At 46.6% G+C, this 21,688-nt stretch overlaps 1 protein-coding gene across 1 annotated transcript in view; it reads right to left on the reverse strand.

Annotated features, from left to right (window-relative positions):
* The window catches only part of LOC139061294 (calcium-activated chloride channel regulator 1-like), a 180,727-nt gene that overhangs the window by 134,757 nt on the left and 24,282 nt on the right, over positions 1-21,688 (reverse strand). The window contains exons 2-3 of the mRNA XM_070541067.1: positions 16,945-17,054; positions 15,318-15,491 (exon numbers count right to left, since the gene is read on the reverse strand). Coding sequence (XP_070397168.1) covers positions 15,318-15,491; positions 16,945-16,971 — 201 coding nt within the window. The 5' untranslated portion in view covers positions 16,972-17,054. The remainder of the gene's footprint in view (positions 1-15,317; positions 15,492-16,944; positions 17,055-21,688) is intronic.

Consider the following 21,688-nt stretch of genomic DNA (forward strand, 5'->3'; position numbering starts at 1 on the left):
GTTATTTCAGTCTCAGGATCCGGATACGTGGTCGCTACCTGCCCTAAGTAGATGTATTCCCTTACCACTTCCAGCGCCTCACTACCTATCGTAAACTGCTTTTCTCTTCCGAGACTGTTAAACATTACTTTAGTTTTCTGCAGATTAATTTTCAGACCCACCCTTCTGCTTTGCCTCTCCAGGTCAGTGAGCATGCATTGCAATTGGTCTCCTGAGTTACTAAGCAAGGCAATATCATCAGCGAATCGCAAGTTGCTAAGGCATTCTCCATCAACTTTTATCCCCCATTCTTCCCACTCCAGGTCTCTGAATACCTCCTGTAAACATGCGGTGAATAGCATTGGAGAGATCGTATCTCCCTGTCTGACGCCTTTCTTTATTGGGATTTTGTTGCTTTCTATGTGGAGGACTACGGTGGCTGTCGAGCCACTATAGATATCTTCCAGTATTTTTACATATGGCTCATCTACACCCTGATTCCGTAATGCCTCCATGACTGCTGAGGTTTCGACTGAATCAAACGCTTTCTCGTAATCAATGGAAGCTATATATAAGGGTTGGTTATATTCTGCACATTTTTCTATCACCTGATTGATAGTGTGAATATGGTCTATTGTTGAGTAGCCTTTACGGAATCCTGCCTGGTCCTTTGGTTGAATGAAGTCTAAGGTGTTCCTGATTCTATTTGCGATTACCTTAGTAAATACTTTGTAGGCGACGGACAGTAAGCTGATCGGTCTATAATTTTTCAAGTCTTTGGCGTCCCCTTTCTTATGGATTAGGATTATGTTAGCGTTCTTCCAAGATTCCGATACGCTCGAGGTTATAGGGCATTGCGTATACAGGGTGGCCAGTTTCTCTAGAACAATCTGACCGCCATCCTTCAACAAATCTGCTGCTACCTGATCCTCCCCAGCTGCCTTCCCCCTTTGCGTAGCTCCTAAGGCTTTCTTTACTTCTTCTGGCGTTACCTGCGGGATTTCGAATTCCTCTAGGCTATTTTATCTTCCACAATCGTCGTGGGTGCCACTGGTACTATATAAATGTCTGTAGAACTCCTCAGCCACTTGAATTATCTCATCCATATTAGTAACGATATTGCCGGCTTTGTCACTCAACGCACACATCTGATTCTTGCCTATTCCTAGTTTCTTCTTCACTGTTTTTAGGCTTCCTCCGTTCCTGAGAGCCTGTTCAATTCCATCCAAATTATAGTTCCGGATGTCCGCTGTCTTACGCTTGTTGATTAACTTAGACAGTTCTGCCAGTTCTATTCTAGCTGCAGGGTTAGAGGCTTCCATACATTGGCGTTTCTTGATCAGATCTTTTGTCTCCTGCGATAGCTTACTGGTTTCCTGTCTAACGGCGTTACCACCGACTTCTATTGCGCACTCCTTAATGATGCCCATGAGATTGTCGTTCATTGCTTCAACACTAAGATCCTCTTCCTGAGTTAAAGCCGAATACCTGTTCTGTAGCTTGATGCGGAATTCCTCTAGTTTCCCTCTTACCGCTAACTCATTGATTGGCCTCTTGTGTACCAGTTTCTCCCGTTGCCTCCTCAAGTCTAGGCTAATTCGAGTTCTTACCATCCTATGGTCACTGCAGCGTACCTTGCCGAGCACGTCTACATCTTGTATGATGACAGGGTTCGCGCAAAGTATGAAGTCGATTTCATTTCTAGTCTCGCCATTCGGGCTCCTCCACGTCCACTTTCGACTAACCCGCCTGCGGAAAAAGGTATTCATTATCCGCATATTATTCTGTTCTGCAAACTCTACTAATAACTCTCCTCTGCTATTCCTAGAGCCTATGCCATATTCCCCCACTGACTTGTCTCCAGCCTGCTTCTTGCCTACCCTTGCATTGAAGTAGCCCATCAGTATAGTGTATTTTGTTTTTACTTTACCCATCGCCAATTCCACGTCTTCATAAAAGCTTTCGACTTCCTGGTCATCATGACTGCATATAGGGGCATAGACTTGTACCACCATCAATTTGTACCTCTTATTAAGTTTCAGAACAAGACCTGCCACCCTCTCGTTAATGCTATAGAATTCCTGTATGTTACCAGCTATTTCCTTATTAATCAAGAATCCGACTCCTAGTTCTCGTCTCTCAGCTAAGCCCCGGTAGCACAGTACGTGCCCGCTTTTTAGCACTGTATATGCTTCTTTTGTCCTCCTAACCTCACTGAGCCCTATTATATCCCATTTACTACCCTCTAATTCCTCCAATAACACTGCTAGACTCGCCTCACTAGATAACGTTCTAACGTTAAACGTTGCCAGGTTCAGATTCCAATGGCGGCCTGTCCGGAGCCAGGTATTCTTAGCACCCTCTGCAGCGTCACAGATCTGACCGCCGCCATGGTCAGTTCATTCGCAGCTGCGGGGGACTGAGGGCCGGGGTTTGATTGTTGTATTCATATGGGAGGTTGTGGCCAAGTACAGCACCAGGGTTGCCAATCCTGCTCTGGTGAGAGAGTGCGTTACCGGTTCTGGTCGCCGGGATCAGGCCGCACTCCAGGCCTGTTTGAGCAATTTTCTCAACACACGGTTTTTTTTTGTATTTTCCGGCGGAGAATAGCGCGGCACCGGGATTTGAACCACGGTCCTCTTGCACGGGAGACAGATACTCTACCGTCCCTGCAGTAGGTAAATTAAAAAATTTAAATTATGGGGTTTTACGTGACAAAACCACTTTCTGATCATACGGCACGCCATAGTGGGGGACTCCGGAAATTTCGACCACCAGGGGTTCTTTGACGTGCACCTAATTCTAAGTACTCGGGCGTTTTCGCATTTCGCCCCCATCGAAATGCGGCCGCCGTGGCCGGGATCCGATCCCGCGCCCTCGTGCTCAGCAGCCTAACACCATAGCCACTGGGCAACCACGGCGGGTCCCGCAGGAGTTGTGCGCCTCATTTAACCCACACTGGTGCCCTATTTGATCAGTCAAGGTTGACCAATCTGAGATCGGTAATACCGCACGGATGGCACTCGACTAGAGAACCTGGTATTTATGACTTGCACATGTGTCGTCACACCTGATTGAGGATGTATATTTATTTAAGAGGGTTCCCGTACAGTCATAAAATAAAGGAAAATACATTAAAAAGAAAGAAAAAAATAGAAAAAAAAGGGGAAAAAAAGGAACATGACAGGTGATTTGAACTCATGACCCTTGGATGTTGCCCGGAAAGATAGCTCAGTCGGTTGGCTCGTCAGGCCCCAGGTTACTTTCAAGCGCCATAGCTCCTGCTCCGAGCCTCATACTTACGTGGAAAGGGACTGATGTCCGCGTCAGTCGATTTGTGGGAAAAGGGGGGGGGAAGAGGAGGGGGAAATATGCGCTCAACGAGAGGGCATCGTCAGCACGAGACCACCACCAGGCACCATACTGAGATGTGGGGGGCGGCTTCGCGGCCGGAACGAAGCCTCCCTTCTCCGCCGGCCAAGAGGGGGAAACGCGCTTTCCGATCGCTCAAGGTTGCGCGGACACAATAGTATAGCTCTAGCGCCTAGGAAAAGCTTAAAAAGGTGCGAGGGCGGCACGCATAGCGTGGGGAGCTAGCCGACAGAATAGCTATCTCAAGGACTGCTGCTGACGAGGGCGAAATACGTTCGTGTAATTATAATAACCCTAATAGGACTACTTTCGAAAGAACAAAAAAAGAAAGCAAACGGCCCAGAAGGCTATACTACGAGAGCTATGACTGATAATTTTCTATATATATATGTATTCATCTCATCTATGGGATCGCATGCGCGCGTTGTTGCTTTGTCTCTGCGTGTATTAGTGAAGAGAGCCAGTTTAAGGGCGGAGAAGAATCAAGGAAAGGAAAGCAAAACTGCAGCGCCGTGGTATTAAAGCGCACCCATGGTAGAGAAACGGAAGGCGATATAAGCGTGCGTGGCTATGATACGCACACGATAGCAAAGCAATCAGCACTCGAATATAATTAAAACCCTAATAATAACTGTAAATATTCATCTCATCTATGGAATCTAATGCGCGCGCTGTTGCTTTGTTTCTGCGTGTAGTAGTTAAAAGAGCCAGTTTAAGGTGATATAAGCGTGCGTGGCCATGATACGCACACGGCAAACTGCCTTAAAATATTTAGACTTGAGGGGAAAGCTTCGGTAGCAAACTATAACACGGCAATCAGCACTCGAATACGACGAGAGAAATTATTTAGACATGGAAAATTCCCTTCAAATAAATATGGTTTGCGAGACCAATGCTTGTAAGTATTGAACCTCTTAAAAGATGAGGGGGGGAAATATGCGCTCACCGAGAGGGCATCGTCAGCACGAGACCACCACCAGGCACCTTACTGAGATGTGGGGGGGCTTCGCGGCCGGAACGAAGCCTCCCTTCTCCGCCGGCCAAGAGGGGGAAACGCGCTTTCCGATCGCTCAAGGTTGCGCGGACACAATAGTATAGCTCTAGCGTCTAGGAAAAGCTTAAAAAGGTGCGAGGGCGGCACGCATAGCGTGGGGAGCTAGCAGACAGAATAGCTATCTCAAGGACTGCTGCTGACGAGGGCGGAATACCTTTGTGTAATTATAATAACCCTACTAGGACTACTTTCGCAAGAACAAAAAAAAAGAAAGGAAACGGCCCAGAAGGCTATACTACGAGAGCTATGACTGATAATTTTCTGTATATATGTATTCATCTCATCTATGGGATCGCATGCGCGCGTTGTTGCTTTGTCTCTGCGTGTATTAGTGAAGAGAGCCAGTTTAAGGTCGGAGAAGAATCAAGGAAAGGAAAGCAAAATTGCAGCGCCGTGGTTTTAAAGCGCTCCCGTGGTAGAGAAACGGAAGGCGATATAAGCGTGCGTGGCTATGATACGCACACGATAGCAGAGCAATCAGCACTCGAATATAATTAAAACCCTAATAATAATTGTAAATATTCATCTCATCTATGGGATGAATATTTATAAGACCAATAAGAACATAAGACCAATACTGGAATATGCTTGTACTATTTGGGACCCTTGGACTGCGACAGACATAAAGAAACTAGAAAGAGTACAAAGCTTAGCAGCCCGTTTCGTGGTACAAAATTATACTCGGTATTTTAGCGTATCCCAAACAAAGGAAACATTAGGCTGGAATACACTTCAAAATTGTAGAAAAACATTCAGATTAAAATTTTTGCACAATATATATCATTCTAAAACCGGCCTCAATCGTGGTAGCTACATAAGGCCACAGGAGTACACTTCTGGCAGGCGCGATCACCCACTTAAGATTAAAGAGTATAGATGCAGAGCGGAGCTTTTTAAGATGTCATTTTCCCTAAGACGGTCAGTGAGTGGAACAGGTTGCCCAGCGATGTTGTATCGCTAACTTCAAATGATGCCTTTGCCTCAGCCATATGACTTGCATTTTTTTTCTGTACTTAGTGCTTGCGTCAACAGAACCGCTTTGTTTCACTTCGCACATGTACGGTTATGCTCTGCTTCTTTGTTTCTTCTTTTTGTTGTGACGGCGATGTGCCCTGATCTGTATCTTTTTTTTCATGTATTTTTTTCATGTATTCTATATCAACTGCTGTTTGTCAATGATATATGTACTTCTCCCCCCCACTGTAATGCCAAACTGGCGCTGTGGGTACTGTGATAAATAAATAAATGAATAAAAAATCTAATGCGCGCGTTGTTGCTTTGTCTCTGCGTGTAGTAGTGAAGAGAGCCAGTTTAAGGGCGGACAAGAATGAAGGAAAGGAAAGCAAAATTGCAGCGCCGTGGTTTTAAAGCACACCCGTGGTAGAGAAACGGAAGGCGATATAAGCGTGCGTGGCTATGAGACGCACACGAAAAACTGCCTCAAAATAGTTAGGCTTGAGGGAAATCTTCGTTAACAAACGATAGCACAGCAATCAGCATTCGAATATAATTATAACCCTAATAATAATACTAAATATTCATCTCATCTATGGGATCTAATGCGCGCGCTGTTGCTTTGTCTCTGTGTGTAGTAGTTAAAAGAGCCAGTTTAAGGCGATATAAGCGTGCGTGGCCATGTTACGCACACGGCAAACTGCCTTAAAATATTTAGACTTGAGGGGAAAGCTTCGGTAACAAACTATAACACGGCAATCAGCACTCGAATACGACGAGAGAAATTATGGAGACATGGAAAATTCCCTTGAAATAAATATGGTTTGCGAGACCAATGCTTGTAAGTATTAGACCTCTTAAAAGATGAGGGGGGAAATATGCGCTCACCGAGAGGGCATCGTCAGCACGAGACCACCACCAGGCACCTTACTGAGATGTGGGAGGGCCCTCACATATATATGTATATATATATATATATATATGTGTGTGTGTGTGTGTGTGTTTGCACATACACACACGGCGCGCACACCTTGCTCCCCTCTTGCGCATTTCCGTCTAGCAATGTACACAAGGGGCATAATCGCTAGCTGAAGCTGTTGTGGCCGGACGCAGTGTACCAATCGCTACGTGGGTTATGATCGTCGTAAACTATACAATGGGTGCAGCAGCTTCGACATGGAAACAGTTGTAGCGAAGGTAATGGAAGGAGGACCAACGTCCCAGTCACGGTGGTCGGCAGAAATGTACTTCGATAGTATGTCTGCAAGGGTTCAATTGCAGTACTCAGTACTTGATAAGTTCATCTTGTGTAGAGCAGACACGCATGGCGTCTTCAGTGGCTTCGGAGAGATACACACCGCGGCGAATGTGATCATTTGGGCCAAAGCCCCACGCATCAAACGATATCGTACAGCAGGAAGTGCTCAACCTGGTGTCGACAAGTCCGCAGCGACCACAACCCACTTGTTTCCTGATGTATAGATTCCGCATAGGAACCGAGAAAATAGAAGCCGACACGACCGAATGACTCGGTGGTTATATGGAATGGCTACAGGTGACCAGTGTGTAGCTGGAACTGCTTTTGAGTCGTTGGAATACGTCGCAAGCGGTGACAGACCGTCTTACGTAACGGGGGAGGCCTGGACAAAAAAACGGAGGTGTACTAAATCGTAAGTTTGAGATACGCCGACGCGTCCCGTCGCTGCTGCGTCGTGAAGCTCTTCCAGAGCGGTAGAGCGGTGGTGTTTAGGTATTGAAAGTAGAAACTCAGATCCGTCCGGATGGAGATTACGACTGTACTGAGTACCGTCGCGGAGCACGGATAGATGTGCAGTAGTATCGGCCAGAGAACTTTCAAAACAGTCGAACAGTGCTTTTATGTGGGCGTCAAAACGTTGCTAGTCGGCGATATCAAGAAATTGTCAAATTGAGAAAACGCTAACAGCCCTGTCGGTATTTCAGGGGTCAGATTCGTCACCAAGGTAACGCGACAAGCTGACAGCGTTTCAGTGTAGGCGGCCAGACTTGTAAACCACAGAATATGAAAATGCTTTGATCCTCAAAGTGCATCGACCAAGCCGGCTTGTAGGATCCCTTAGGAATGGGAGCCATCAGAGAGCTTGATGGTCAGTAACTACGCAGAAAGGATGACCGCGAAGGTATTGGCGGAACTTCGAAACTGCCAAGACAAAAGCAAGGCACTCCCCTTCCGTAATCAAATAGTTATGCTCCGACGGTCACAGCAGGCGGCTTGCATAAGCAATAACGCGACCCTGGTGCTGCTAACGCTGGAGTTGGGCGTCACCTATGGCATGGCCGCTAGCAACTACGCGTTATTTTTAGGGGCGTCAGGGTCGAAGTGGGCAAGGATGGGTGTTGAGGTGAGGAGAGTTGTGAGACGACAGAACGCAGCGGCTTCTGAAGTACTCCATGAGAACTGTACGCCTTTGTTCACAAGTGAGGGGTCTAGCAATTGCCGGAAAACGGCGAAAGGGCAATCCTAGCCCTACAAATCTTGGAAAGTATGTGGTTCTCTTCGGAACCCGAAAATGTCGGACACCACTAGTTTTGTCGTAATAAGGCTGTACACCATAAGCGCCGACGACATTCCCCAGGCCAGTAAATTGATGGAGGCCAAAACGACATTTTCACGGGGTAAGTTGAGCTTCGCCTTTGGAAAAAAGAATGAAGTATAGTTGTTAGACGCTCAATATGAGTGTCGAACGTTGCGAGATGATGACGTCGTCGAAGTAGCAGACTTATATGGAGCATTCAAAACCTCAGAGCAAGGTGTCCCCTAGACGCTCAAAGGTGGCCGGAGTATTGCATCACCCAAAGTGCAAGGCCATAAATTGTTATAGGGAATCGGGCGTTATGAACGTGTCTTTTTTTCTCGGTCCATATCGTCAACAGCAATATACCACTATCCACGTCGAAGATAAATGGAAGAGAAATAGCTGTAAACGTGGCGGAAGTCAAGGGCGCCGTCTACACGTAGGAGCGTGTACATATTGTCATAGTCGGTAATGTGGAAAGAAGACGACGCTGATGGTGGTCTTGGAGACGACGAAGAAGAGTTTACCTTCATCGCTGCTCTACGCTTGTTGGCTCAGCCATTAAAAGCCACTTGTAAATAGACGAACGCTTCTTCCTTCCCGTAACATCATTGGTGGACGTGCGGCGTAATCCCTTGAGCAAGACGGAGCTCCGCAGCGGACGTAACCTGGCCGCCATGTCATCTGAAGGAGAGAGTTCAACCGTGGCCCCGGCGTCGCCACCGACGGTCATCCTGGCCCAGCCTCGCGACCCAGGCATGTTTTCCGGGATTGACAACGTGGACGTTGACGACTTGTTACAGAATTATGAACGGGACAGCGCACACAACAGGTGGGATCACACCCTTATGCTGGCTAATATAATATTCTACCTCAAGAAAACAGCACGGGTCTGGTTCGAAACACATGAAGAAGAGATTACGAGTTGGGACCAGTGTAAACAGAAGCTTAGAGATTTGTTCGGCAAACCCGTCGGCCGCCAACGTGCTGCGAAGAAGGACCTTGGGACCCGCGTACAGACATCCACTGAATCTTACGTGGCGTATATCCAGGACGTCCTCGCTCTTTGCCGCAAAGTAGATACCAATATGGCAGAGGCAGACAAGGTCAGCCACGTCTTAAAGGGCATCGCGGACGACGCGTTTAACCTGCTTGTTTATAAGAACATCACAACGGTCAATGAGATAATTCATGAATGTCGCCGCTTTGAAGACGCGAAGAGTCGCCGCATAGTTCGACAGTTTACTCGTCTCCCTAATACCGCTGCTTCGCCGACGTGCGAAGACATTTGTCCACCGCGTGAGTCCACCTCCAGCGATAACGTCGTCCGTATCGTTCGGCGAGAAATCGAAGCAGCGTCTCCTTCCACGCCAGTCACGCAGTGCTTTGACGATTCCCGGCCGCTTGTGTCCCTCATTCAGTCGGTCATTCGCCAAGAACTTGCCAGTGTAGGTCTTCCATCCATCTGCTCCGCCAGCCGTCCTGACTTTGTTTGCTTCGTCTGCTGCCTCTGCCCCTGTTCAGCGGAGCCAATATGGTCCATATCCGAGCTATCGCAACCCGGCCGAATGGCGCACCCATGACGATAGACCCATCTGCTTTTACTGTGGAAGTGTGGGCCAACAAGCGTAGAGCAGCGATGAAGGTAAAGTCTTCGTCGTCTCTAAGACCACCATCAGCGTCGTCTTCTTTCCACATTACCGACTGTGACAATATCTTAGTAATTTTACACAGATGACGGTAGTCTACACAGAAGCAGCACGTGCCATCCTTCTTCTTAACCTACACCACAGGTGACGCCCAGGAACTGGAAGAAGGGCCAATTATACTTCTATCGAGCATTTTGTTCACTTCACTTTGAATTACGCGGCGTTCCGACGCAGAAACTCGATATGGCCATCGGTCAATAGGCGTTGCATCGCCACTATGAATGCTGTGCTTGACCTTGAGTACAATATTAAAGGGCGATCGTGAAGTCGAAACTGGCTCATTGGGACAAATAAATTTCGCAAGGCTTTCAGCCTGCGTAAAGCACGGGCCCGCCACAACCTTATTCTTATGATGGGACGCCGAGGCTGGCGTGAGGGGCCTGCTAAGCTCGAAAGAAACATCAGTTGAAAAAGTCGTCACTTGATGGTCACCGAGATAATCAGTGTTGGTAAGGCAAATACATTGTGGTAGACTTTGGTTTGCTCATCCAAAGGTAAAAATATGAATGCGAGCCCGCGGTTAAGAGTAACAGCCAGAATACTGTGGTGCACGGTAATGTCACACTGCATTATGATTCCGGGAAAAAGAGGGGAGAGGTACTCCCCGTCAGGAGCAGGTGGGTAAGACGAGAATTGAATGCAATCTAACGACTTTGGTGACAGGCGGCTAAGCCGGTGGGGCGCAAGCGGCACGGGGTGGGTTAGAAAGTTCTGCGAAATTCAGCGACTCAAGGCGAAGGGTAATGCATGGAAGAGCAGTCAATAAGAGTGGAATGCGCGTAGAGAAAATCGTGTCCGAGAAATAGGTCGTGGGGCAATGGGCAATCACGGTGAAGAGGGCAGGAGTTTAGGTGCCCGTGATGTTGATACGTAACATGTGCATACAAGCGATAGGGGCAGTATGACCATCGGCAACGGGGACAACTCTTGCCGACGCTGAAGCGAGGAGCTTTCTAAGTCGTCGTCGGAAGATAGCGCTTTTCATAGAAATATGGGTTCCTCTATCGATAAATGCATTCACAGGATAGCCGTCAATGACAACGTCAAGAAGGTTTTAATTCGCAGGGAATGTGAGCAGAGGATTCGAGGACAGGGTCGGCAACACAGCTTCAACTTCAGAAGCTGCAGTGCCTTGTTTTCCGGCTGGGGGGGGGGGGGGGCGGCGATAGGCAGCGAAGTTAGCCACGGGTGCGGGCAAACGAGACTGGAGGCTACGAGGTGATTGTGAGCAACCCTAGCCAAGGGTCAGAGCTGGGGCATCACCGGCAATGGGTTCATGGTGGATGGCATAGGGAACTATGCCACCCTCCATTCATCAACTCTCTAATCAAATGGTGGGATCCCACCTTTTTGCAACACAGGCAGTAGGACAATGGGTGCGTCTTGTGTCCCAAGCGCCCTTACTCACATAACACACCGTAGCCGAAATGGGCCTATTCATTCGCGAAGGCGTAGGCTGAAGTGCAAAAAACGTTTGAGTCAGCACTGTTAAAAATATGCGGCTTTGCGAGGGGCTTTTTCTAGTGAAAGTATGCAATGAGCGCTACTGGGGTTCGCGCATGGCCACAGGTGCATTTTGTGACAAAATCATTCATTTGAATATGCATGACGTAAGCACATACATAAAACACAGCCTTCGCGGCAGCCTTGCACTCAAAGGTGTCGCTGAACAGTTCGTGTAGCTTTTCATTCCAAATGTCCCAGCTGGTGACATCGTATTTATACGTTCGGAGCCACACGCGTAGGGTGCCGCTGAGATAAAAGGTAACATTGGCGAACATAATTGTTGGGTCTGACCTGTTAATAGCTTGACACAGTCATAGATCTTGATCTATCCTAAAGGTAGTGCCACTTCAGGCCACATCAGGGTTGGGACAGTGGGTAATCGTCACGATCAGAGCAGTGTCACGACCCACAACCGTTGCTGATGCGGCTCTTCACCGGGAGCCATGGCTACAACAACAACAACAACAACAACAACAACAACAACAACAACAATAATAATAATAATAATAATAATAATAATAATAATAATAATAATTTATTGACACAGGAATTCCGCCAACACTAATACATAATAGGCCTGCCAAAGCCGCATTGGACTTGAGGGGCACAACCGACAGACAGCGTTTAACACAATGTAATATCACGGATAACACAAGATATGCAGAAACATTGTTAATAGGCACGGACACAGAAGAGAAACACAAACAGTATATAGGAGGCAAAAATGAAAACAAACTGCGTATCCTGCGCTGAAAAGTAACATAACCCAGCATTCTTTATACAGAGGAAGAAAACATACATCAGGCGTTTGTATATCACTTAAAACTATCAATTATCCTATTGACAACAGCCAACCAAAAACAATCGAAATATGAACCAAAAAAAGAGACAGGAATATACATATGAGATCAGCAGGGAGCAGGGCATTGAAGCAAAACAAATGTACTCTTTACACGCTGAATTCACACACATCAGTAGGTGTATAATGAAACAAATAAATAGACGTATTTGCTCCAGTACCCTAAAGTTATGTAGGGTTTCAATGCACTGAAAAGAACCGACCGTTTATAGGATTAGAGTTTAATGCGAGAAAGAATTCGTTTTAATTTAGATTTGGATATCGCGGGAAAGGCACTTGCTGGTAGTTTATTGAGAGAGGAAGAGTTGAAGTAATGACGAGTGCGCTGACCGTACTTGGTAGATCTGCGAGGCACCCGAAAACGGTCTTTCCGCCGCAGACAACGAGCAGGTACATATTCTACCTTGTATTTGTGCGACCAGAAATGCCTCAGTATGGCCGTTTACGTTAGGAGGGCGTTAAAATCTGGCAACCTTAAGGCTTTGAAAAGGTCGGTGCCGGTGGTTAAACCTAAATCATAACCAATAATTTTCAGAATAGATCGAAGGATAGAGTTGACTCTATTTTTCCATCGAATCGCGCAGTGACCGTACACCGTAATCCCATTGCGAAGCACACCGTAACCTAAAGCTTGCAAAAACATTTTACGAACGGAGAGTGGCATGTAATATCTGATATTGTATAATGTACCTGAAACTGCACGTAATCTTGAGCATATATGGGCCAGGTGCATATTCCATGTAAAGTCACTGTCGAGGAAAACGCCGAGGTATTTCACTGTTGAAACACGTGGAACGGGTGAACAAGTGCAGGGTGAGCAAGATGAAGAGTGCGCCAGTAATGGAAGGTTTAAAGTGACTTTCTTCAAAAGCTTATAAAAACAAGCTCTATGTACCGGCCGCTGCGGAGCTTGGTGAAGCTATGCGTGGAAAGACACAAACGAAAGAGGCTATTTACGTTGTGTATAGACTGTAACGAGATCGCCAGGCAGACACAAGCTCGGGCCAAGAGTGCAGACACCTCATCGTATTTTTGCTGCGGCCCGTTTCTCGAGCATCTGCTGATGGTATCATAATATTGCTTTTTGCAATGTCTATATATGCGTAACTGCTCGTACTCGTCACGCATATATAAATACCGTATACAACATCAGCATAACCCTCACATGCATCTTAGCACTAAATAACACATTCCGCACTACACCGAACGCCATATAATGCTCCGGATATTATACACAGTTCCGTTCAGGGAGTTCCCACCAATTTCGTTTTTGGAGCGCAGTTCTTCTGCGCCCCTTCCCGTGTCTAGTGTCGACGTTCCCGGTGTAACCGAGCGAACGAACGCAGCAGATGAAATACGAATGCGATTCAAAAAGCAGATGAAAAATGGCTGTGGCTTAGGTAAGGTTAAGCCCAGGATGCGAAGCATACTAGCCTTTATTTTAGTTGTTGAACCACTGTTTAGCCTGGTGAACTGCTGTTGCTTGGCTATATTTGGTTCCGCTAGACGAAGAAACAACTCATGCATTACTGCTTCGCCTTCAAGAGTGGAACGCGACAGCGTTCCCGTCGACCCGCCAAGGGGTGTAAGACAATGGGCTACAGGGCAGCGACTACGCGCCCCGCATTGGACGCGGTGAGCATCGAGCAAAGCAGCGTTCGGCGCGGCAACGAAATGTGCGCCTGAGCAAGAGACGCACGCCTTAGAAACAGCTCGTTTCTAAGGTAACACCGCATTCACTAGAGGCGCTTTTGTACCACTTTGAAGCATCGTACTCGTGGCTCAGTGGTAGCGTCTCCGTCCCACACTCCGGAGACCCTGGTTCGATTCCCACCCAGCCCGTCTTGCAAGAGTTGAGCCAAAGCCACTTCTCCTCTGTCGTGACGTCACGGTGTCACGTGGTTTCATGGCGACACCGCCGCGCCTGAGGAGCTGGGTTGAGCTCTCGTAATATGCTTCGCATAAAAATTGGTGTGGCTTAGCTAAGGTTAAGCCCAGGATGCGAAGCATACTAGCCTTTATTTTAACCCGACAGCGTTAAGGAGCTCGTGTCGCAGAAAAGCCGGTGTCGTCGGCGTCGGCTCAGGCGTGCGGCGCTTGCTCAGGCGCACAATTCGTTGTCGCGCCGAACGCTGCGTTGCTCGACGCTCACCGCGTCCGATGCGGGGCGCGTAGTCGCTGCGCCGTAGCAAAGCCACCTAGAAACAGTCTCTGTAGCACGCCGCAACCTTCGCTTCTTATTCCAACGAGCAGCTCTGTCTTCAGGAGGCATTTCACCTCGTGAGTGTCTAGCAGAGGCAAGCGCAGCTGCTTATATACCGCCGCGACGCCGCGAGCGACGGCGCGGGTTAGAGCCCCGTTTCTCCTCTGCCGTGACGTCAAGGTGTCACGTGGTCAGCCTTGAAGGCGACGCCGCGAGTGACGGCGCGAGTTGGAGCCCCGTTTCTCCTCTGTCGTGACGTCACGGTGTCATGTGGTACTGAAGGCAACACCGCCGCGCCTGAGGAGCTGGGTTGAGCTCTCGTAATATGCGTCGCATAAAAGCGGAGAGAGCGAAGAGAGCGCGAGGACGAAAGCGACGGAGGAGGGGGTAGCAGAATCATGCGTCAGTAAGAGAAGGAAGAGGGTATGGTGAAACCGTCAAAGGCGCCATGCAGGTCGCGCACTGCGGTGACTATTCCTACGAAATGACGCCAGAGTAGCGCACGCCACCTGGAATATCTCTCTGCGGCGGCCGCTATGCATTGCGCGCACGCGTTATCCACGCGCTGCTTCACGTGATCTCCCTATTAGTGAGGCAGTCGCTCCACACTTTGTTCCGTTTGCAAAGTGCTGCACAAGACATTATCCGCGCCAGCCAGCGTGTTGGGAAATAAAAACACGTATAGAGCAACGCTCACTTTTCACATTAGGGTGTTTCGGAATCGTCAGTGAATTCTTATCACCAGTGACGCAGTGCGCTTACGAGAGAGCTTATTCGCAGCGGCTGGTAACATGGGCTCCTACATTGCACCGCACAGACAAAAGCACAGCGGGACCGGCCTTTCACACGTACACGCGACACGATGCGCAAACACTAAACATATTAGGCATTTCGTGCGGTATCAATAATTGTCTTAAACACATATTAGAAGTTGTTTTTACACATTGCAAGCATTCTGGCTGTATGCGAAGTTCTCAAAAGGCAAAATAAGAAACACAAAAATGATAGGAGCCGTCTTCTGTTTATTTTTCAGGAGGCAAACAGCATGCTCTGTCAAACGTTCCGTCGATCATTAGGGCTGTTATCAAAGCTACATACCTGATAGAACTAACTACAGAAAACTTACATTCTCGAGACGTGGCAGGTACATGATCGACGATTTAACGGGGTCATGTTCTGGTTGAGTTGCCACGACGACGCAATTTTCAGTGGCATAACAGTGGTCGTAAAATGTGCACATATCTTCATTTAGAATCCGATGCTGAATCCTATCCGAGCACGAGTTCCAACGTACCACTTCCTGGAAGAAAAACAAGGCATAAAGTGGTAGCACAATAAAAATCACAGACACGTTAGCGCCACCAATGATCGCTAATGGCGCTTAGCAGAAAAAAAGCCCTTGGGTCTACGTGACATTAGACCTGACGAGATTTGGGATAGCGTGCCATTTCCTCCAATCACGGTGCCACGGATTTCTCACTGAAGTAATGGAATATGAGGAGACCGCTCTCCAGCGCGACAAACGTGCGACAAGAAAACTCTACTTCATCTCACATGTTGTTTGCAGCACTTCTGAACATACGATGCGTATACAAATGCGCAATGGTCTCGCGCAAATGAATATAGTTCCAGGATTAACTGTCTGAATAATGACAGTATCAGAGAGTTTAATTTTAACTTGTCGTGTGATACGTTACAGCGATATCACATTTGCTCATGCACTTCATAGCACGAAATCCGCAGCCGCTGAATAAAGGACGTGGCATTGATAAAGAGTTCTCCAGCGGCATTCGGTCTTCACATTGGACAAGGCATCCTGCAGCTTCCACGTTCTGCAAACGACTTCGGAGCTGGAGTAAAGGCGCGCCACTTCGCGCATGCTTCACAGAGAACTATGGTCGAGCTTAGAAATGCTATCATAGCTTGCAGTGTGAAGATCAAGACTGGTAGTAATCTAGCTACCTCGTAATCTTGCTATCTAGTAATCTAGGTAGTAATCTAGTGTGGCTGTTCCCCCCGCCTAGAAGACGCACGTGTGCCGAGAAAGTACGGCGATAAGAGTGTTACGGAAATCTTTGGGGCCTTTTTAATATGTCAGTCAGGAGCCACTTGCGTAAGCGTCCCCTTCTTCGTCTCTTCGCGATAAGGAACTCAAATTTCTTAAAAGTTATTCTGTTTCGATTGTGTCGCATTTTGTATTTAAAATTTGTGTAGCTTTACGCTAGTGGCTCATGCCCAGCAAGAGTTTGTTCGTGGTTAATCGCCTTCCCTTTCTTCCTTTCTGTCTTTCACCCTGCTGCGAGTGGCATATATTTGTGCGGCCTTCTATACAGGCCTTGGCAGTCAGCGCTTGACCCCTACTCTATCTTTTTAGGCGCTGTTTAAACTGCATAATATGCGGTGCTGTTTCAAGCTTGATAAAGCCATGCGCGACAGTTTAGTGGCGGTTGCAATGAGTCAGTTAGTTGCGCAATTTTCTGTAAGCTTCACGAAGAAAAGTCCAGCATTGGAGGCCATGGATCAGTATGCATGAGATTGACCTGGATGGTTTGCGTTGCGATTAAGAATAAATCTATGTCAATTGTCAGAGGGAATTTCATTGGGAGTCAGTGAATCGATATTGCGCCAGTACACGCTTTTATACAAAGGTAACTAATATTTGGGTAGGTCGTCTCATTTCTATACATAATATGTGACTTAATACTGAAGCATAGCATTGCGCTACAACGAAGAACCAAATGCTGGGATCTCACCTTATTGCAACACGGGCAGTAGGACATTGGGTACGTCTTGTGTCCCAAGCGCCCATACTCATAAAACACACCATACCGGTAACGGGCCCATTCATTGACGAAGGCGTAGGCTGAAATGCAAGAGAGCTTCAGTCAACACTGTTGAAAAGATGCGCCCTCGCAAGGGGCCTTTTCTAATGGGAGCATGCAATAAGGGCCACTGATGTATGCGCTTGACCACAGCTAATATTTGCGATTAAATGATTCAGTTGAACGTAGATAACGTACACACCTACATAAAACATGCGATATTGTGATTTACATGGTCGAAGTCACAAGCATCGTTTACACTCCTCCAAATTCAGCAATTAATGTGCCCCTCTTTTTCAACATGTTATTGCAGCGCTTACATATGTGGTTTTTCATTGTGCTCTAAGTTAATGCTGAAAACGAGATAAACCGGATAACAATACTTTAGACGTTTCTGATACTTCTAAACGGCGTTACAATGTCATATTCCCTTGCTTGTGTCTACTTGCAGACTACAGATGTAGTTAAATTCACCTACACCGTTCCTAAAGTTGCACACAACTGCCTGCTTTCCTCAGCCCGAATACGGATCGACCGTCTGGATTACCAATTGAAGATCAGACAGTCACATTATAGATTGGGCCCAGAAAACATATCTGTGCATATGCCATTCCAACATTGCTAACACAGGCACTCCACCTTGTTCAATCACTGTTGGGGTATTGCCGTCGCCCTTACAACGATGACAACGTAATCGTGCTGACTTTGTTTTCTCACAATTTCCTTCACGGTACCCTCACCAATGTGAAAGTCGTGAGTTATATCATGTTTCCATTACCGCGCAAGCTCAACGGCGAATATACACGTTTGCATCTTCTTGCCTGTCATGACCAACACTCAACCATCCACAAAATACGGAGCTATACGTAGGCCTAGGTTAGAAACAAATAAAATTACGTGGTTTTACGTGCCAAAACTACGGTCCCATTAGGAAGAACGCCGTTGTGGTGGAGTCCGGAAATTAGGACCACTTGGGGTTCTTTAACGTGCAAGTAAACCTAAGTTACACGGTTCTTTTCGCATTTCGCCCACATAGAAATGCGGCCACTGTGGCCGGGACCCGATTCTGCGATTTCATGCTTAGATGCCCAACACCACGCACATCTAACACATCTCGCACGTTTCGCACATCTCGCAGTTTCGCAGTTTAACTGACCTGCTCCTCCTTTTTTCATAATGCTTGCCTTGCACTTTTTGTGTGTACACTGTTTTTCTTTTAAAATTGTGCTCATTGTTTTCTGTACATTTATTCGCATGCAGTCCATTATATTTTTGTTTTTCATGGGCGTGTCAGCATTCGGTCCTAAGGTTTGTTGCTAGGTACGCTATATGAATGAATGGATGATTTATTATTTAGTTATTTATGGATTGGTCGATTATTATTACATTGTGCTTTACTATGTGTCATATTTCACACGTTGGTAAACTACCTTTCTCCTCTTTTTCTATAGTATTTGCTGGCGCCTGGTAAGTACTCTGCACAATGGTGCGTTTTATTCATTCTATTCATTCATTTATTCATTCTACATATATTCGCAGGCAGATTTTCATTGTTATTGTTTTTAATATGAGTGTCCCCCCCCCTCAGCCAATAGGGTTGTTTCTGGGCATGGTAAGTAAACAAAGTTTAAATAATACCAGTAAATAAAAATACCATTAAATTCATACAACTTTGGTCAGTTCGACCTCAGTGAACGTATCGAAGCCATTATGACACGTAATTCACAATATTTGTCGAGGTGCGTGCGGTCTTGGCTGTTGTAAAAAGAACGCTGAAGATGTGTGCCTCGAAGGAAATGTCGGTTTTGTCTCCAACACTGCTGATGCCCGTGCAGAACATTTATATTATGCATTTAGTTTTAAAGACACTTCAACCAAAAGTAACCTTCCTTAACAATTCGGCACTGTGGGTACGCTATGAGCCGATAAAGACATTCCTTTAAAATATATGAAGCACCTCAAACCATGCGATTCTTCTGGCGCTGACGGTATCCCTGCGCACTCTATAAGATGCATGGAAGCATACTTGTCTCTTTTCTCACAAGCATATATAACAGTTCCCTAAATCCTCGTACGTTTCTTGAATATCCGAGAGTGGCATGGGTAGTGCGCGTACGCAAATCGGGTGCTGTAAGTGCCTTAGTAACCACCATCCTATAGCTATCCTCCACGCTGCGTGAAAAACGCTCGATATTCGATTTCATTCCACGCTTTATATTCATGCTAAGCGCATCTTCTACATCAACAGCATCGCTTTGTGCCAGGATGTTTCACAACTACAAACTTGCAAGCATTATCACCGATGCTTCCATTGTGATACATAGTAGGAGCAAGTTGGACGCCGTTTATTTTTACCTATGTAGAGCATTTGATGTAGATTCTGAAGAGCTGTTCATTACAAACCTCATGCAAATGGACATACCTTATTCCATAACTGCCCTAGTATCAGATTACCTAAGCATTAGGTAGTGCTTCATTGGCATTAATCGAGAGACCTCTTGGCTAAGAGATCACAAGCAAGGTTCCTCCATGATCTTTTCACGGCCCTTATCTATTCCTACTGTTCTTAAACGACTACGTGAGCAATTGAGCACTCTTCATTCCTCATATGTGCTGACCACTTAAAGATGGTTAACGCTATCAAAAGTGATGACTGCATTGACCTCGAGAAATGCTTTTTTTTTTGCTTTCAAACTGGTACAGAGACAGTAAGCTCCTAGTAAGTGCTTCCAAAAATATATTGTTGTTATACGCGAAAAACCCCATGTGAGATTTTCCTCAACCTTTTGTCGTGTTCCACTGCTCAGGGTTGATGAGATGAAACGCCTTGGTGTGTAATTCGACAAAACGCTAAGCTTCTCGTCACACGTAAAATATTCGGAACAGCGTGCCCTTCGCGCTCTTGGTATTGTTTGTCGTATATCTGATCACCCCCACTCCCCTCTTGGCTTTCTGAAATTTTATTCTACTGTGTGTTTTCCACTACTGGAGTATGCTTCTGCAGTGTGCGGTGGGACATAAAACTTTAATTCTCACCTAAGTGTATGCTTCCAGAATAAATATTTTCGAACACCCTTCCGGTAACCGTTAGCCAGCCCTCTAAAATATACCTAAACTCACAATTAAATATTCAAAATGTGTAAAATTACACTTTCTGTTCCAGTATACGGCGCTCCATAATAATATATGTTGTCCGAAGCTTCTTGATGACATGCAATTTTACTACCCATAAATTAAAGAAGCAACGTTCCGCGTTTGCCGCACGTCATTTCTGCATTAGTTACTTTCCCTAGGGTCCATTAAAAAATGTAGTAATTTTTCTGCCTGTATTGGTTAATGTTGATAATCATGGTGTATGGCTAGCAAGCACCCTTTTACCTCTGGCTCCTGGTCTTGTGTTTCCCTGCTCCTTCCTGCTTTCCAATATGACATTGTTTAGGCGACCATATTTGCCTACATAATGTTTCATCTCGAGTACTACTACACCATATTTCCCCCCAAAAGTTCCTTCGTAATGTCTTTAATGCAAACCATGGAAAGCAACCAAACGCTCTTTCCTTGAAATTGGTGTAGTCTAAATTCTTGATATTGGTGCGTGTGGAAAGACACAGACAGAAGAGGCTATTTACAGGCTATTTACACTGGAGCCAGGCAGCCAGGCCGACACTCGCTCGCGCCAAGCGCACCGACGAACTTCATCGTCCTTCTCGCGGCGGCTCGTTGCTTGAGCATCGTCGATGATATCGTAATACTACCACCCCCCTCCCCCCCCCCACTCGCAGTGGCAAAGGCACCGTCACGATGCTGTTAAATATCCAAGGCGCGTGGAGAGTTGTAGGGCTTGAGTCGGGTGAAGTGGACGATGTCACTGGTTGTCACAGCGGAGGACGTAGTGGGCGTGGCTAGAACAATTTCATAGACTTTGCGAAGCACGCGATATGGACCTGTGTAACAAGAAACGAGTTTTTCACATAGGCCAACTTTACGCGAAAGTGACCAAAGCAACACGAGACTGCCGGACACAAAATGGAAATCACGGTGACGGAGGTCGTAGCGTTGCTTCTGCTTGTCTTCAGACACTACTAGACGGGCGCGCGCAAGTTGGCGAGCGTGGTCAGCATGGGCGATTGCATCACGGGCATAATCGCTAGTTGAAGCTGTGGCGTACGGAAGCACAGTGTCCAGTGGTAGCGTTGGTTCGCGGTCATACAAGAGGTAAAACGGAGAAAAGCCAGCACTTTCGAGTCGGGAAGAGTTGTATGCAAAGGTAATGTAAGGTAGAGCCCGGTCCCAGTCACGGTGGTCGTCGGAAACGTATTTGATTGATTGATTGATGTGTGTTGTTTTGTGGCGCAAGGGCCAGGTTTGGCCAAAGAGCGCCATGACTGGTGGTAGTGTTATGGTTGTATTATGGAAGATGTGACTTGGCTCTAAAGTGGCCTAAAAATAGTCGCTGTAAAGTGCGTAAAATCTACGTGCTATAAAATTATGGCGATGACTGATGACGAATACTATGAACTTTAAAATCCATCGTAAAAGATTGATGCAATGTTTAAAATATGCGAGATGTTAAATTGCTTACAGCACTACTGCCTCGCCAGAGCCCTTGAACCACAAGGACCTAGAGGCATGTGCTATTAAAAATAACTATCGCAGCGGCATCCTCTGGAGAGAG

The sequence above is a fragment of the Dermacentor albipictus genome, chromosome 6 (assembly GCF_038994185.2).
Source record: "Dermacentor albipictus isolate Rhodes 1998 colony chromosome 6, USDA_Dalb.pri_finalv2, whole genome shotgun sequence".
NCBI classification, from domain to species: Eukaryota; Metazoa; Arthropoda; class Arachnida; order Ixodida; family Ixodidae; genus Dermacentor; species Dermacentor albipictus.